Source organism: Rosa chinensis, chromosome 6 (assembly GCF_002994745.2).
Source record: "Rosa chinensis cultivar Old Blush chromosome 6, RchiOBHm-V2, whole genome shotgun sequence".
Taxonomy (NCBI): Eukaryota; Viridiplantae; Streptophyta; class Magnoliopsida; order Rosales; family Rosaceae; genus Rosa; species Rosa chinensis.
Genome location: NC_037093.1, coordinates 23298672 through 23317760, shown reverse-complemented (window position 1 = coordinate 23317760; position 19089 = coordinate 23298672). Strand labels below are relative to the sequence as shown.

Here is a 19089-nt window from a genome sequence, read left to right as displayed (position 1 = left end):
TAATGTGTTAATGAAATGCATTAAAAAGGCAATTGGAAAAATTATAATCGTATATATATACAAAAGAATGGAAGTTACAATTGAGTTTAAGGCTATAACAAATAGTTCATACATATAAGCATCATCATACTCCATTCTCACAGAAAGCAAATACATGTAGATATATGGCCATTGCAGATAGAAGTGCCTCGGAGCATTTCAAACATGGTAAACAAATAGAAATTCAAGTTCGATTAATGTGTTAATGAAATGCATTAAAAAGGCAATTGGAAAAATTATAATCGTATATATATACAAAAGAATGGAAGTTACAATATTCACAATTTACGACAACACAGAAATAAAAGAATGGATCAACAATGATGCCAGAAATCCAAGCTTCCTAAACCAAACAAAACTCCTCCACATTCTTCCCAGAGCTCTTTCCCTTTGTTCTTCTCCATCTTGAGCATCTTGACAAACGTTTGCAGTGTCAAAAGACTATCAGAACCAGCCTGGTGGCTACTCCCAGCCACACGGTCAACGCCAAGGGTTTCTGCCACTCTATTCAAACCGCCAAACAGTCCATCACAGAACTTCATCATGTACTTGATGTCGTACACATTCGGTCCAAAATATGTCTTCACATTGCCCATGAACTCGTTGATATCCTCTGGCAATTCCTTGTTCCCAGTGAACATCTTTATCAAGTACCCAAAATCATATGCACTCTGGAAGGTAGCCCAAGTCAAGCAAGGAAGCAACTCCACTAGCCCAGACCTCTCAATTTCCTCAGCGAAGTCTGCAGAACAAATACCAGTGCATTTGTTTTCGGGAAAGTCTATTCCTTGCCGCTTCAGGACATCAATCGAGACACTATTCCGCAAATGTTGAGCACAGTCCACATCAAAATCACTGAAATTAAACTCCCAACAACAGTAAGCACCATCACAAACCGGCAAATTCCCGAAAGGGTCAGAGAGTGAAAGACCCAATTGGATAATATGGGTTTGGTCCACATTGGTCTTCATCATCTTATACACATCAACCGGAACAGCTTGAGATATCAGATGTTTCGGAATTTCGGATTTAACCACTGTCCCGGGGAATTCGGTGTCGAAACTAGCAAATCGGTAGCCGGCCCTGATTAGACTCTGAATTACGGCAATCTCGGCTTTGAAATTATAGCGACAAACACTTCGAACCTCGAACCGATCGGCTTTCTTCACAGATCCTTGACGACAAATTGGGGCGCCGACAACGCGGAAAACAGGGACGCGGCTCTGAAATTGAGGAGGATAAAGGGGTATAGGGCGGTGGTGTAGAGGAATCGGAGGCATAGGTCGGCGGTGGAAGACCACCGGAACTCCGCCGTGGAAATGAGAAGCAGGCCCAGTTGGGAAGATCGGAATTCCTCTCTGAACTATCATCATAAAACGCTCTAAATTAAGATCACGATCTAAGTTGCGAGATTTAGATCTCGGATATTTCAATCGAATGTAAAACCCTAGTTAGATCTCGGATATTTCAATCGAATGTAAACGAAAGCAATTTAGTAACTTTTGGATCACTGCAATTTAGTAACTTTTACAACGAAAGCAAGAGGAGAAATGGAAACTTACACTGGCTTCGCCACTCATATATAGGCTCCGACCGCCGACTCCATCAGCTACTAGGATTTAGCTGGCGTGGGATCCACGCCGTTCTCTCTTCCTCTTCTTGCTCCGCGTCTATTTCCGCGTGGGATTAACATTCAGCGTGGGGTCCACGCTAAAATAACTTTTGTTTTTCTTTCTAAATTAATATTATAATTTTGTTTAATTTAAAAAAAAATTAAAATTCGACCTCCAAGTTTAGATCAGGTATCAAATAATATAGATCAGGTATCAAATAACAACCAACATATATATATATATATATATATATATTTTTTTTTTTAAATAAAACATATCAAAACTTTCAATTTTTTTTTTATTATCTAAAAACATAAATATATATATATATATATATATATATATGTATATATACTTGATTTAAGTTATATTTGGATCCCCAATGATTTTTTAATATTTTATTATTATTATTTTTTTTATTAGAAAAAATTAAAAGATTTCACTCATACTCTCATGGTGACTCGAACTCATGACCTCGATCTTAGGTATTAAGTGCTCTAACCACTGAGCTAACACCATTTCATCAGGATCCTCGATGATTGATTCAACAAACTACATTTATACAAAGCTTCTACTCCGAGCACAGGCAATGGAGCTATATATAGCCAAGTGAAATCCAATCGCCGCAAGGTGTGACGACTTCAGCGAAAGATGAATGGTTTGAGTGTGGACGAGAAAATCTATCTCTCATCCCTGGGTAGCAGGGTGCTGAGGAGAATTGGAATAATGAGAGGAAGAAGCCCCTAGAATCATGGTAGTACGCAGATGACGTATAAGCGCCCAACGACTTGAATAACACAACAAACTATATACTCATTGATGGATGCACGTCTTAGGCCCTTTTACCTCCTTTTTAGATATTCTTTTTTACACATGTAAAATATGGAGGGGTTTGAATTGGGGGAACTAATAAATACATAGTAGCTCGACCATTTAGGAGCGCTTGGAGTGTTGCCAATATAAAAGTACATTGGGAAACTTTTATTCTCTTTAAATGGAAGCCCCATCTTATCAATCAACCAAGGACAAAAGCATGTACTATGTTTACTTATTACATTATGCATTAGGTGATTGCATTTGGGATAACAGTCAGGGTCGGCTCATCTCGGTGTTTGGTCTCTTCAATATGCTATGAAAGAAATCTCATCCTGGTAGATGGAGAAGTTAGAGGCTGGCAATTAGCTGAGGGAGAGACTTTACCTTCACTTAAAGAGGGACAACAATATTGCTATGCTCATACATTGACTTCCCTTATGCTCCCGGCCGCTTCATTAATGTTCATATGTCTATACATACTATGTGTAAGCGAATGAGGTGTGACCGAATGAGCTTGTCGGATCCACCGCTTCTCAGGGGACTGATTTTATTTATGAAAAAAGAAGTGATTCATTATCACTATAATGATCACTAAATAAGATATGTGCTACTACTATCCAGTGACAGCAAAGCTAGGTGGTGCTATTATGGCAGGTAAGGGTCTATTTAATGCTCCAAATGCTTTTGACTACAGATCGAAACAAGAGATTTACTCTCAAACTACCTGCCCATATACCCGAGTAGCTGAGCGGCATGTTTGGAGGTTACTCGTGCTCTTCTCACCGAGATGAAGGTACCCAATACTGGTAAGGAGCTGTCTTGAAAATATCCTTTCGTAGAATTTTGTTGTTAAACAGATATCTTTCTATATCGTAAACTATTGAATCAGATATTACTTACATGTGAAACTTGGGTTTTCGTATCACGGTTCTTGGTTTGGGCTTTCTGACATTTCCACAAAAAAAAAAAAAAAACAATAATTCAATCCCACAAAGGAAATAGGTACTAGGTGCAGACCCAACAAACCAAGCTCTGGAATACGCCATCAAATATTCGTCGCCACCATGTCTCTCATAGATCGGAGAGGAAAACAAAAACAACTATGTTTTTTATTAGTGTCGTGCGTTGGTTACTATGGTTTGGGATGGCTACTTTGATTTGAAAGCAAAATTTTACTTCATTATTTGACCCATATTTTTAACATAATCGTGGTAATATTAGGGCTGTCACTTGGTCGGTTCAAATCGGTTATAGGTATTACCAACTTCAAAACCAAAGCTTTCGGTTTCAAAACTGAGCTACCAATTACCAACCAAAATTTTCCGTTTTTAATTATATCTACCAAATTCGGTATTTCGGTTTTCGGTATTACCAACTTTAGAATAACTAATTCTTTATAATATAAATTAGAATGAACAAAACTAGGTCTTTGAATTTTATAGTCATAAACGTTGTATTCATCTACTAATTATAGCTTTCTTTTGTATATATGTCATCAAGTTCTAGCAATTTTCAATAAAACTAGGTTATTTAACCATTTTTGACTAGGTTACTTAAAATACATGTACTATTAATGTAGTATATGTAGTAATGTTCATACTATTATAAAAGTTTTTATGTTTATTTCTTAATATACGTGTATGTGTATTGAAAATTGTAGTATATAAATCTAATGTTTAGATAATCGATAGATTCGGTATTTACCAAAACCAAACCAAACCAACTTTTTCTCAAATACTCGTCTCAGACTCTCTCTCTCTGCCATGGCTGCTCCGGCGACCCACCACCGGCTTCGGGGCAACACCACCATCAAGTCTCCACCGCCATCAGAGATGATCTCAACCATCATGAGTCTCATCCCAAGCCAGCCCCAAGATCGGAGCACTGCATCCGAATTCGAATTCACACCATCGATCCAATGATCGCTGATCCACCGGTCCAACAATCGCCGATCCAACGAGCGACGCCATCTCCCAAACCATCGATCCAATGACCCAAGACCTATTGCCACAACTCAACCCCAACGCCGATTCGACTCTGCTCCCCTTAGAACCGAGAAAGACGACCCCACCCTGACCACTCCTTCCAACCGAGAAAGACGACCCCAGCCTTCCGAGAAAGATGAACGCGTCACAACCCCAGCCTCCAAATCGCCGCCGGGAAAGCACCGGCGAATAAAGAGTCAGTCTCACACTTTGGTGGGTGCCCAGAGCACTTTTTTTTTTTTTTGGGTATACTGTGAGCAGAAAGCTTATAAGGAAGGAAAGAAGAAGAAGAATGAAAAAAAAAAGGTTTTATTAAGGAGTTATTATGTCTATTGCAGATCAATAATACAATTATTAGGAGTCAATAATAAGATTATTACGGGGCAATAATATGAGTATTGAGGGACAATAAGATTATTCAATTGGATAAACCTATAAAGACTTTCAAAATTATAAACATCTTCATTTTTAATTAATTATTGATCCTAATAAACTTGTTATTGGGAGGCAATAATATGTTTATTGGGGGGCAATAATATGTTTATTGGGGGGCAATAATATGATTACTGGAGGGCAATAATATGGTTACTGGGTATTATTAGGGGGGCAATAAATTTAGACGCCAGAATCCGGTTACCAGTCCTGTAGCAGGATTTCTGTGAACGGTCGCCGGAGTCTGTGGTCGGCCACTGGTCACCCGAGCACAGCAAGGTAGATGATGACTTTTCTCTCTAAGTGAGAAAGAAGGAGAGGGTAAAAAAGTCTCAAAAATATATAAAAAGAATAAAAAAAGAATTAATTGGGTAGTAGGGAAATAATCCCTTAAAATGTTTTGGGTAAATGGGGTTAAAAAACTGTTAGTAGAGCAAGTGGGCAATTTTGTTGTTGAAATTAGGTAAATAATCATTTTCCCTTTTTTTTTTTTTCGGTAGTTGCTTATCCATAGTGGTTCCTTCTTGGTCGATTTTTATAAAGTTACCAATAATTTCAGACGCAGCCTATAATTCACCCTTCTCCCTACTCATATATAATACAGATTACTTATAGGGACTTTAAATAATTACAGTCTTGCGTTCAGCTCATGCCAAAAGGAAAGTTCCCACGAGGCCTCATTTCTGGGGGGCAAGATTGTATTGCATGGCTTCAAAAATTGCTCCTTTTTTAGCTGGTTGCTTATCTATGCATAGTGGTTCCTTCGTGGTCATTTTTTATAATAGCTACGGTTATCAATGTGTAACTGTTATGCTTTTGAGGTCATCTAGCTGGATCAGGTATGGTTTTAAATATCTCAGTTTTTTTTATTAGGAATGAGTTTCAATATTTGAATTCCAGAAAATTTGGACTTGATGAGGTAGAGTATTGCACACATCACGGAAAAAACAAGCGTTCACTTAAACAACCTGATGATTTATTTGAAGGAGAAACTATTTGAGAATTGGGCGCGCGACCTTTGGAGATTCATGGACGTTAGACTCGGACATCAATGGAGATGCATTTGACTATTTGGACACCAATGAATGACCATGACAATGAGCTAGAAGGTGGCTTTCCGATCAAAATATATCAGTCTCAATGCTTATGGAGATATACATGCATATTCGCCATAATAACACAATTCTATATCCAAGCTTCCATTTATAGGTACAATATTGCAAATTAAAAGGAGGCCGGGATTTTTTATTAATTTTATTGCTTGTTGTTGTACGTCAAATTACTCCGCGTTGTTGGTTTCTATTTTGATGCATGTGATGTTACATATTGTTGGCTTTACCCTGTAGGATTAGCAGTGGATGGCGTGGTCATAAGTATAGTATGCCTAATTTTCATGAACATATATAGCAAGAGCAACATGTTGTCAACCACTTCTTTAATTTGCCTTGCGTACTCAATTGCCAAGTTTTTCTCTCTTTTAATTCAAATATTGAATGAGTCTATATCGTTTATGGTTCACAAGACCTACTTACAATATCTGATAGTTAAGTAACCTCGTCTGAAGGATGCCAGTTTATCATTAAAAATCTATGACAAGGTCGTAGGGAGGTGTTCGCAAATCCTTGATGACAATATTGCAATGTGATAAAAGATTTTTGTTTCTCAATCATTTGATGTGGACAACCACGAGCCAATTAAAGAAATGCATGTATCCATCTTTCTTTAAATCGAATCTTGCAAAAATAACTGGCCTGGCTATAGTTTGTTTTCATTGTACTTCAAATAAACATATATTGCATTCGGTTCATGATGAGCTTATCAAGCATATATGGTGCAGCAGTTATGTCAACTTTGGAGCTCCCAGCTCTTATAGTTAATCCAACGTAGGTCTTCCTGATGAAGTGTTGACCGGACGGTTATGTGGATGTGATTAAATACACATTTTTCGGCCTTGAAATATATGGACTTGGCTAATATGTCTGCGCACATGAATAACTTCAGTACCTAGAATCTCTATGGAGTGGTTTTAACTTCAAATGCAACAAAATGTTGTCGCTGGGAGGAGATACATGTGCAGAGAATGGAATTGTGGACTCTCTATATGTAGTCCTCTTAGCTTTATGCAAGTTTATGTGATACCCTCTTTGAAAACATTGTGCTGGCTAGTTGGGAATTAAAAACTAAATGGGTGTGGCTATTTCCACCCTACTATTTTCTTTGTTCATCCTACATTTTAATTTCAAATATTAAATTTACTTATGTAACCCATTTCTATTTCCTAGAATATCCTTATATGACATATCTAATTAAAAAATAAAATTTTTTTTTTTTATGAAAATCTCACATTTACCATTTTCTTTGTTCACCCTACTTATTCATTACACCCTACATTTTAATTTCAATTATTAAATTTACTTATGTAACCCATTTCTATTTACTAGAATATCCTTACATGACATATCCAATTAAAAGAGATTTTTTTTAATGAAAATCTCACATTTAATTTATACCAATAAAAAAATATAATATATTAAAGTTTCCTAACAAAATCATAATCTAATTTACTTCCATTTTTTTTAATTTTTTCTTTATGCTTCAATGTTCATCTATTTCAATCTATGTCAAAATATTAGTTAGTTAACAACTATGAGCAATGAAGAAGATATTGAGATTTTTCTTGCGTGTTTTAAATTTTTACTTTCAATGTTCACAAAAGGTATATTGCAAAGATTTTGATGTAGTTAACACTAATGATTTTGTGAATTAAATAACGAATTCATGATGAAGAGGTAATAAAAAGACAAAAAAAAAAAAGTAATAAATGCAAATTTGGGTGGAGAAGATGAAGATTAATGTTATCTAATGAGAAATTAAGTAATCTTTCTATTTAATTCATTGGTTATTTATTTATTTTTCCTTACAAATTTGAATTTTAGAAAATTAATGTACTTAGTAGTCATTTTACACTTGAGTAATGCCCTCTCTCTCTCTCTCTCTCTCTCTCTCTCTCTCTCTCTCCGGTGAGGTTGGACGGGCGAGGCGTCATTGCCGAGAGCGACCGTCTGGACGCATTAGACTTCCTCACCTTGACGTGGAGCTTGCCGTCGTCGCCGATCTCGGCATCGGTTTTGAGGAAGTCGCGGCCGTTGAGGGACATGACGTCGGAGTCGACCTTGAAGGAGACGATGGAGGCGGCGGTCTCTGGGAACTGCTCCATTACCGGCCAGCAGCTTGGCGCCGCGGTACTCGAAGAGGAAGAGTAACAGAGTGTACCAAATGATGCACTGGAGCACGACAACCTCGACCATCAGGCTGCCGGACTTCAGGATTCGGTGGCCGTACATGGCGATCAGCAGCAGGATTCCCATGACCAGAGTATTGAGAAAATCGTGATCATCCACTCGAGGAGTTGTCAAGGGTGGCCGTGTCGATTCTCGGGTTGTTTCAGATCTAGTGGCGGAGTGGGGATGGCATTAGGGTGAGAATTAGAGGAGAGGGGAAGGGCAAAAGTGGTAGAGGAGGGAAAAACCGTTAGATAACGAATTGGGAGAGAAGATGCAGATATGTATATATACGTACTCTCTCTCCTAGAGTTGCTAGCTGCTCTGTTTCTGAGTGTCTCTACTGGCTGTGATATGGGTGATGTGAGAGAGAGAAAAGCAAAACACAGAGAGAGTTTGAGTTTGAGTCCAAGTCCGGGTCCTTTTTTATTTATTTTTGGTAAATTTGGCAGAAGGCTTTGTAAGGAAAGAAGAAAGAAGAATAAAAAAAACAAGTTTTTGAGTGGTTATACATGTCTATTGCGGGCAATAATATAATTATTAGGAGGTAATAATATTATGAGTATTGGGGGGCAATAATATGCATATAAATTGATCAATTGTGCCTGTAGTGTATTCATTTTTGTTTTGAGTGTTTATGCAATTAACTAAGAGGGCAATAATATGATTATTGAGGTGCAATAATATGGTTACTGGGTATTATTAGGGGGCAATAAATTCAGACGCCGGAATCCGGTCACCAGTTCGGTAGCCGGATTCCTGTGACCGGTCGCCGGATTCTGGTAATCGATTGCCGGATTCTGGTCACCGGTCGCCGGAGTCGGGTCACCAGACGCCGGAGTTCGCCAACGAAGTAAAGCAAGGTCTCCAATGACTTCTTTCTCTAAGTGACAAAGAAGAAAAGGGTAAAATTGTCCCAAAAATAAATAAATACTTAATTGGGTATTAGGGAAATAATCTCTTAAAGTGTTTGGGCAAGTGGGCAATCTCTTAGAGTGTTTGGATAAGTGGGCAATTTTTAAGCTAAAATTGGGTAAATGATCATTTCCCCTTTTTTTTTTTGAGTAAAAAGAAATAAGTGAACTAAATGTCAAAAGCTTTAACTTGTTCACCTCTTTTACTTGTTTGTTTTCTGATTTTCTCTTACATATATTTTCTATGGTTTTTTGATTAAAAAGAAATAAAAGAACTAAATGTGAAAGCTTTAACCATTTTATGTACCTACGGTTGCTTCTCAAAAAAAAAAAAGGGTACCTACGGTTGCTTTTTTTTAGAATTCTTTTATTTAAAATATTTGATTCTTATGTTATAGCTAGCTGCGTGATGTTTCTATTTAAGGAAAATATCAAGTGGCTGTAGAGGCGTACTATCAGACCAAAAAAAAAAAAAGAGGGAAAATATCACAAATGGTCACTGAGTTATGACCCATTCGATACTTAACTCACTATATTTTCAACAATATCACTTAACTCACTCACTTTTACATCTGTCTTTCACTTAACTCACTGCCGTTTATTCTACTATTAGAAGCCATTAAAATTGAGGGTATATTTGTCAAAACACTTAAAAAATGCATTTCTAACTTTAAAAATTGAGGGTATATATTTTTTTTTCAAATTATATTTAAATTAAAATAAAATCTTTTTTTATTAGAAATTCCAAAAATTTAAAAAAATCTGATAAATTTAGATTTTTTTAAAGTTAAAAATGTATTTTTAAATGTTTTGACAAATATACCCTCAATTTTAACGGCTTCTAACAGTAGAATTAACAGCAGTGAGTTAAGTGAAAGACAGATGTAAAAGTGAGTGAGTTAGTTAAGTGATATTATTGAAAATACAGTGAGTTAAATGTCGAATAAGTCATAACTCAATGACTATTTGTGATTTTTTACCAAAAAAAAAAAAAAGTAGAGGCCGTAGTACTTTAGGTGGCACACTATGTCAGGACAGGAGTACGGGAATAGATGCATTATTTGAAATATTGTCTTTTGATCATAAGAAAAAAAAAAAGGAAAAAGGATTATTATGACCAGTTCTGCTTGCTGTCCCTGTCCTATAATCTCATTTCATGTCATGTAACCTCATCTCTCTCTTAACACTCACTGTAGGTGTCATGGCAAACGGCGAGATCGAAAGCATTATACCTTACCATTATTATTATATGCACATGTATTGGAGCGTATGTGATTTGGGAGAAAATTAAATTTTATGTGATGGTACTGATCAGTGGCGGAGCTAGAAATTAAACTCAAGTGGGGCACCCAGAAATCTTTAAAAAAAAAATTTGCATATATCAAGTAATCAAACTCTAATAAAAATTAATAAATTATAATAAAGTTACAAAAATATCAATATTTTTTAATCAAATTTATAGTTTTCTTTATGATGGTTATATATTTTATCTTTGATTTTTAAAATGATAAGAAATAATAGTGTTAAGTTTAAAAAAAAAAAAAAAAAAAACTAGTCTAATGCTGCAAAAGGACTCAAACCTTGGTCCTGCAACTATATTAGTAGCTAGAAAGTTGGAGCTACCACTAAACCAACTTAACATTTAGTTACCACGGGAAACTCTATACTACTTATTCTCGAAAAATCTCAGTGGGGCACGGGACCCACTAGACCCCAAGGTGGCTCCGCCCCTGGTACTAATCAATCTCGTAATCATAGCTGTCCTTTTTATAGTTTTGCTGGTCATTAGGCAGCTAAGTTTTTCCGCCAAGTGTTGATCCGGTTAGGTTGAATAATGTCTAGTAAGAATTTCCCTATTTACATTAAAACTCTCATTGAGCTAGGTTCTCAAGAGAGCTCCTGTGGGTCTCTGCGTATGTCTATTTGTAACTGAGCCCCAGGGTTTTAATTACTAGGACTTTCCTAGTTTGCAACTGATTAATTGTTGGATCCATCTTAGATATGATCAGTGCAAACATGTACAAATCTATCTAAAGAAGGCAACCTTACTAGTGCTTGTTCTTGTTGTTGTTTAATTTCTTTTCCACTTCTTATTCTTCGTCCATTAATTTAGTTAGGGTGCGTCTATTGCCACTCTATCATTTTCTTAGTTCACTCTACAAATATTTAAAGGGAAAATGATCATTTACCCAATTTTGGGGTTAATTAACCCCACTTACCCAAACACTCTAAGAGATTGCCCACTTAAATAATAATTTTCATTTTTAAACCCCAATTACCCAACAGTTTCAAAACGGGCTTGTTTTATCCAAATTTTTTGACTGTTTTGCCCTTCTATAACTGAAACGCTTTCAAATTGTAATAGAAACAGGATTTAGGGAGAGAATCTCTCTGATTTTAGAGAGAGAGAGGATCGGCTGGATTTGTAGAGAGAGAAACTCCCTGATTTTTTAGAGTGGAGCTCTGCTATTTTAGAGAGAGAGAGAGGAGCTGTGCGATTTCTAGAGATAGTAGAGAGGAGCCGTGCTATTTCAGTGTGTGAAGCTCTGTGATTTGTAGTTAGAGCTAGTGATAGAAGACCTGCGATTCCTAGAATCCTAGAGAGAGAAGATCTGCTGCGATTTTCACATGGAGCGAGATGGAGATACTCTTTGTGTTCCTCCATTGCGGTTTGCTTATTTTCTTAATCGATTTGTTACTGTTTGACTTTAGCTCGATTTAATTTGTTTGATTTTAGGTCTTTTTGTGTACGAATTGTTGTGTTAACTTCGAACTGATTTTTCTAAATCAGAGCTTTGGGTTATGTTTGATATGGTTTTGAATTGTTTTTGCAGTTCTATTTTGAATTTCCAGGTCTTTTTGAGTGTATTGTGTTATTTTTGAATTTATGTGTTAACTTCGTGCTGTTTTTGGTGAATTCATGCTTCGTGTTAGTCTTGAGCTGGTTCTGAAGTGTTTTGGTAGTTCTGATTATATTATTAGGAGGCAATAATGTTTCTACTAGGGACCAATAATGTGTTTTAATTGTTATTTAGACTCTATAATTGTTGTTTAATGATCTTTTTATTTGTTTGAATAGCAATTTATTACATTTTTTCGAAGTGTTTTTGTAGTTTTGACTATATTATTGGGGACCAATAATCTGTGTATTGGCGGGCAGTAATGTTTATTAGGTGTTATTAAGTCGTTGTAATTGTTGTCCAGTTATCCTTTTCGTTATTTTAAAAATAATTTGGTACTACTTCTGATGTGTTTTGGTAGTTTTGATTAAATCATTGGGGGTCAATAATCTGTTTATTGGGGATCAATAATATGACTATTTGGGGTCAATAATAGATTTGTTCTCTTGTTTTTTTTGTTTTTTTTTCCAGGATTATGGCTGATCCTTTGGTTGCTAGGTGCATTTACTCTGGCAAAGGTTATATGATTCCTTTGAATCAATGTATGGACTATTCTGACTTGTATGAAAACATTTTCCGTACATTCCAGTTTTTACCAAGTGATGTTATTGAGCTTCAGTATTCAGTTATCGTGATTTCCAGATGATGTTCTGCACTACTAGAATACATAAGTTAGATTGTGTTGAGATTTCTATTTTAAAGATTGGTGGAAGTTGCAGCAGAACTTGTTCAATGGATAGTTGTTCGGTAGTTATTGATGAAGACGATTATTTTGGGAGGCATTTAAGACTGAAGTTCACAAGACGTATTTGTCTGATAAGTGGAGTTCTTATATTCATCATGTCGGGGAGAAGTTTCATGGTGCAGCTGAGCTCCGTGAGAAGCTCAGGAAGTATGCAATTGCAGTGGGTTTTGAGTTTGTATTTTTGAGAAATGATTTGGACCGTATTCATGCAGTCTGTACAAATGTTGGAACCGAAGGTTATGATTGGCATCTTCGCGCTCTTTCATCATCTGCCAATGGTTGCCTTTATATAACAGAGTTGAATAATATTCACACTTGCAAGGGTGTACACTACAACAAATTTTGGCATATGCAACGGGTTGTAATACAAGGAGTCAAAATTCCTTGCATTTGATGGCATTATCCAAAGAATACTGCAGGTCCTTGCTTTTGCCTCTTAGCATTTACAAAGAATGTAACAAGTCCTTGTATTTAATATTTTGAAATCCAAAAACTGGTAAGGTCGTTGTATATTCCTTTATAATCGTTGCATTGGAAATCTAAATGCAAAGACTTCCGAGTTAATTCCTTGCTCGACCCTTCACTATTCACACATCGGGTCTATCACTCTGCTATTGGAGAAAACTAACAAAAATCTCTCTCTTACTCCAGGTTGAAGAAGATCCCTATATCCCTGAATACCTCAACCACACATATCTACCTTCTTTATGAGGATCTGGTACTACACATGAATACCCATTCCCAAATTGAAGTTAAGCTAGTTTCTCAATTTCAAGCGTCGCTGTCATCATCGCCACCTTCACTTGGTCTCTTGCTGCCGAACTTTTAAGGTCTCTCTTCTCATGGATTTAAATTTTCTTCCAAGAGTTTTTTGTCGGTTTAATTTCTGAGATTGACCTTTCAATTTCACTTCTGGGTTTAATTTCTGAATAGCTAATGGTAAAACTCTTTCATTTTCTTTTATAGCTTTATCTGGAAAAATCTAGTGACTGAGTAAAATCCACATCATATCTCTAGTCATTTTTGAGTTCTTCTCTGATTACTTTAACATATTCAAAGTCTTTGTGCAATGGTAATAGGTCCAAAACTCATTCTGACTTGGTGGCCATTCAATTAATATATCTTTAATTTGATTCACTAAAATTCTTTTTGTTTTGCAGAGACGATGAAGAAGAACACAATACACAAGATGACTTTACTTTTTCACTCCCATTTCTTTGTTTTTTGGGTTTCAAAGTTCAATTCTTTACATTACTTTACTTGGGGTTGAAAATTTCTTTGATTTCACATGTTTGTTGGACTAAGCACTTGCCGGGAAACTAAGATTTTGAGGAATTTCACCTTTGTTACTGGTACGTGCTTCTAGTCTTAGTTTTTTACAATCTGAAAGTTCAAATCATTGTGGGTCTTCCTAAAACAAAAACTTCAATCCATACCTGGTGTTGGGTATACTTTGTTTTTCCCATTTCTTCTATCCAAATTGTAATCAATTTGCTGTTTGTCCCTCCACAGTTTCAATGTCTATGGATATATGCATAGTTATTTATTTTAGTTTGATTTCCTATAGACATGAAGTGGGTCTGGTTTGTTCTTCAACAATGGTTCTTTTACTTGTTTAATTTGTTTGCACTTCAACCACTTCATGAAACTTTGCTCTCTAAGGAAATAATACTTAGCCTAGCTAGTTTCTTTGGATTTAAATGTTTCCGAGCATGCACAATCAGATGCTTTTTTGGGTAGGCATTTGAACCTTATGTCCCTTCAATATGGGTTGTGAAATTGAAAAATAGCAAAGCAATGAAGTTGTAAACTTTTGACATATTTGAACTGAGTTTCATTTGATCGCTTGGCAAAGCCACAGTAATGCTGTATATCATAATTCATCATGTATTATTTTCTTGTTCTTAAGTGCTGTCTATTTTGTTGCTTTCTGTTTTTAATTTTCATGAGGTTGAATCTAATTGTGATTGTCATATCAGGTTCATCATGTATATATCATGCTATTTGCGTTTGGTGGATCTTGCTTGTATGGGAGTAAAAATTTGACGATCTTGATTCACTATAGTGGAGATGATAGCAAACAGGTAGCTATATTCATGAAGTTGGAAATACCAAGAATAATACCTGCCTTTTGAATCTTATAGTAATTGTGTATAATTGATTTATTCCAACTTAAGTGGCTTGTTTAGGAGAAGTTCCCCAATGATATTTCAGAGCGTCTTGTCCTGCTTCTATTCCCTGTACTTACTACTGCTTTCATTTCCTATATTGTTGGTTGCCCATATTTGTAGTTGCACAAATATTTGAGTGGTAGGACGGTAACCTAATATGTTTATGTTTCTTATGCAGTTCCATTCTTGGAGAATGTCCTAAGACATAGGAAGTTGGCATCCTATACTAGTAGATTCATTGTCAAGTTGTTTATATTTAAGTCATATGTCAAGTTTAGAATGGTATATAGAATTTGCATGGTTAACTAAAACATTCAATAGAAAATAATTTAAATTGAATTCATGTCATTTACATAAGCATTTTGCTACTAACTTTTAATTGAATTCATGGCTGCCAAGCCATTGCTTTCAAAGAATGAGCACATACTAGTCAAGCAAATACATAGTGTGTAAAGTGTTGGATTAATTAATTTATGTCAACTATAGGACTAACTATAAAATGGACAACATTTTGGAAGTAATCAGCACACTTTCAGCAAAATGTCTACAAAGTAACTTGCTGGATTTTGATTTTGGAGCAATGATTGAAGATTGAGTTTATTTTATTGGGTTTGAGTTAGTTTTTGTTCATGACAGATACCAAACATATGTGGTAGAAATATTGGGTTGCAAATCCCAATTTGAGATTGACCTTTAAACATCTCATTCTTGCCATCCTGCTTTGCCTTGTATTGGAAATGTATCTTTTTTTCTTTTTTTTTATGATTCAGTTTCTTTGTGACACTAAATATGTGCGTGCTGGACTATATTGTCTGATGTAGTTAGGTGAGAAATCAAACTTTAGTTTTACACACACACACACAAGCCTTAATTGAAATTTAGAAAATTGATAGAACTTATTATTGGATAATATATAGATTAACTTGGTTCTCTACTTCACATCAGTTTGTAGTTGTTATTGCTGCACTTTTACATTCATTGTTATGAAATTAGTTGTTCTATTGTAATTGACTGAGTTTGTTATGGTATGGGTTGGTTCCTTAAGTTGTATGCCAAGGTACTCTGGCTGCGCCTAAATGAAACATTATAATTGTACTTCATATTTTGGCTTAAATATATATGTAAAGTACCGAAATAGGTGTTCCTTCATGAAGCCACTTAATTTTATTTACATGATTGGATTTTAGTGTGATGATTTGTTAGTTGATATGCAATTGACTCTTTTCACGTGACTAAGCATCTTTCTTAATTAGATTATATGATCATCAAGTTGGAGTTTTCTTTATGGCTTGAATTGTTTAATACAGTTAACAATTCTAAGTTACATAAGCGCTGAACTCTAATGACTGGCTTTCTTCCAATATTCTCATAATGGAGCAAGAAAATGGCCACTTGAAGGCTCAAACAGAAAGTTTTTGAGGGGATCTCGGGAGTACATGAGTATGGACAACTCTCTCCACACCAAAATACACTCACCCGAAGCTTCAGTGATTTGCATTTTTGCTAATTTTTGCTCTGGTGTCTCTACTTGTGTACATGTATCTTGATTTTGCTAATCTTGTTATAGCTTAGTAGCATCAATTTTTTTTTTTTTTTTTGAAAGGGTAGCATCAGTTTGTTATGCACACTTCTTTTTTTTGTTTGTATGTACACTTGAACTAATTGTATTTAATTGAAGGAATAAAAAAAATTCAGAATGACATTTGTGGTAATTTCTTTTATTCATTTTTATTTTTTTTATAATTTTTTTAATACCAAATGCAAGGAATGATATGCAAGGAATTGTCCTTGTATATCAGTTAACCATAGTTAACCTCAGGCGCTAAATTTCTTGCATTTGAGGAGATGACAATTCCTTGCATTTGTGAACTCAAATGCAAGGAATTTTCAAGTCGTTGTATTTGCTCTTTTGCAAGGGCCTCTTTGCAAGGAATATTTCTTGCATTTGGGTTAATGCAAGGAATTTCCAGTTTTTTACAAGGAAAAAATTCCTTGTAAAAGGCCATTTTTCTTGTAGTGGTAGTTGGGACTCAAAAGCACAAGCTTTTGGGATCTAAGGTTGACAAAACTTGCATTGCTGCCGATGTTAGCTATAATCTTTCATTGAAGCCAAGGGAGATTATGAGTAAGTTCAAATCAACATATGGGTTTGATATTTCCTACAAGGTTGCCTTGAAAGCAAAGCATAGGGCTAAGGAAGTGATTTATGGTTTCAATGCAGATTCGTTCAAGAAGTTATCTTGGTATAAGGAAACTGTTTTGCAGAGTAACCCGGGCTCTTCTTTTGTGTTGGAAGTTGACACATCTACTAATTGTTTTCAGAGGCTTTTCGTAGCTTACGGAGGTTGTGTTGAAGGCTTCCAATTGTGTTTGCCTGTGTTGTATGTTGATGGAACATTCGGTAAAAGCATTTACAAGGGTCAGATTCTTTCTGCTACTGGACGGAATGGAAATCAAGGTAGCTGTATACTTTATTGTCCCCCCCATAATTTTATTATTGGCCCCCAGTAATATTTGTTTTTGTTTTAGTTTCTTCAATTATGTCTTTAATATTTCTTGTTTTAGTTCTTTTATTGTTATTGATATCATTTTTGCGGTGCAGCGCCACACTGCAATAGTTTACTGCCATGCAATAAAAACATTATTGGCCCCCAGTAGATTGATTTTTTTGTGTTCTGGTTTATGCAGGTTTCTACCCTCTAGTCATATGTTTTTGTGATTTTGAGACAGATGCAAATTTGACATTCTTTTTTAAGCATTTGAAGAGTTTGCTTGAACCTCAAGGAAGAGCCATCACATTTATTAGTGATCGGGGTACTAGACTGTTGAGTGCTTTCGATAAGGTATTTGTTGGTCATCCTCACCTATTTTGTTACAAGCATTTGGTGGCAAATCTTGCTGGTAAATATAGGGGTAAAGGTGATTCTGTCTTGATAAAAGATGTTAAGAAGAAGTTTGCTAAGGTTGCATATTCCTCTACTAAGAAGGAATACCGTTTTAATTTGTGGTTGCTTAGAGAAGTTGGTGGTGCCGAGATTATTGACCCTTTTCTTGCTGAAATCCCTGTGGAAAATTGGTGCCGCACATTTTATACTAGCTGCCGATATGGAATTATGGCTAATGGGATTGCTAAATCATTTAACTCTTGGATTGCAATTGAGCGTTTGATGCCGGTCTATTGTATGTTGGATCATACTAGAATAAAACAAATGGAGCAGATGGGTGAGAGGAGGGATGAGGCACACCGTTGGACCACAGAACTAACTCCCAAAATGGAGGAAAGGTTGAAGGTGCAGATAAAGAAATCTCGTCGTTTTAGTGTCCATTATTCTAGCCTTGGAGTTTACGAGGTTCGATCTGACTTTTCTTATGTAGTTAACATTTTTGATCATTCATGTTCATGTGTGAAATGGCAGATCAATTGTTTTCCTTGTCCTCACGGCCTTGCTGCAATACAAGCTGCCTTTGAAAATGTCTATGATTATATTGATAAGTACTTTCATGTTGATATGTTCAAGAAGAGCTACAGTTTTCCTATCCGGTTGATAACCAATGTCAATATGTCTTCTTCTGAATCTGCTACTGACTATATATTACCTCCCCTTGCGAAGAGGCCACCTGGGAGGCCTAGGGTGAAGCGGTTCAAGTCTGTTGGAGAGGTTGAAAAGAAGCTGATTCATTGTGGCCGTTGCGGCAAAATGGGCACTCATAACAAGTTGAGCTGCACAGAACCTCTTGTCCAGCAGTAGTGTATGTGTCTGTAAAGGATTGATAGGTTTTCCATTTTTCTATTGGGGGGTAGTAATAGGTTTATTGGGGGGCCATAATTGTTTATATTTAGGCTCAAACAACCATTATTCTTTTCAGGTTGACAGATTTTTACTTTTGGTTTGATTTTAATTGCTTTTAGATAAATGAAGTTAAATTTTCAACAGATTTGAGTTCCAATGATTGCTTACAGGTGGTTTCTTGGGGGGCAATAAAAACATTATTGCGTTTCTATTGCCCCCCAATAATGTCTGACTATTCAAGGACATTAGATCTTCATGTGATTTGAAACTCAACTGAACTATTGCCAACAAATTTAAATACCTACTGAGATATTTCTGCCCATCTTCAGGGAAAATTTTAGGAACAGTGCACGAAGTTTGGCCCACTATTAATTTTCGTACACGAAGTTACAAATTATGAAC

At 35.9% G+C, this 19089-nt stretch overlaps 2 protein-coding genes across 3 annotated transcripts; one reads left to right on the top strand and one right to left on the bottom strand.

Moving 5' to 3' along the window:
• Positions 1-266: 266 nt before the first annotated feature.
• Positions 267-1708, bottom strand: LOC112172854 (probable CCR4-associated factor 1 homolog 11). Of its 2 annotated transcripts, XM_024310349.2 has the most exons (2): positions 1602-1708; positions 267-1402 (listed from the first exon to the last, which is right to left on the bottom strand). In XM_024310349.2, exon 2 carries the CDS (start codon positions 1317-1319, stop codon positions 354-356), a length of 966 nt encoding a protein of 321 aa, XP_024166117.1. In that variant the 5' UTR covers positions 1320-1402; positions 1602-1708; the 3' UTR covers positions 267-353. The 2 variants fall into 2 exon arrangements, with proteins under 2 accessions (XP_024166117.1, XP_024166116.1); XM_024310348.2 differs by lacking the exon at positions 1602-1708 and having other exon boundaries at positions 267-1584.
• A 10000-nt stretch (positions 1709-11708) lies between these two features.
• Positions 11709-18645, top strand: LOC112171080. Its single transcript, XM_024308316.1, has 5 exons — positions 11709-11749; positions 12452-12611; positions 12760-13003; positions 16914-17354; positions 17585-18645. The coding sequence occupies exons 1-5, from the start codon at positions 11709-11711 to the stop codon at positions 18643-18645; spliced, it is 1947 nt and encodes a 648-aa protein (XP_024164084.1).
• Positions 18646-19089: the final 444 nt, after the last annotated feature.

Coding starts and splice junctions, on each gene's coding strand:
- LOC112172854 (XM_024310348.2), bottom strand. CDS start 1,412: ATGATGATAGTTCAGAGAGGAATTCCGATCTTCCCAACTGGGCCTGCT.
- LOC112171080 (XM_024308316.1), top strand. CDS start 11,709: ATGGAGCGAGATGGAGATACTCTTTGTGTTCCTCCATTGCG. Junction 12,612..12,759: donor AGCTTCAGTATTCAGTTATC/GTGATTTCCAGA, acceptor TTATTTTGGGAG/GCATTTAAGACTGAAGTTCA. Junction 17,355..17,584: donor TGGACGGAATGGAAATCAAG/GTAGCTGTATAC, acceptor TGGTTTATGCAG/GTTTCTACCCTCTAGTCATA.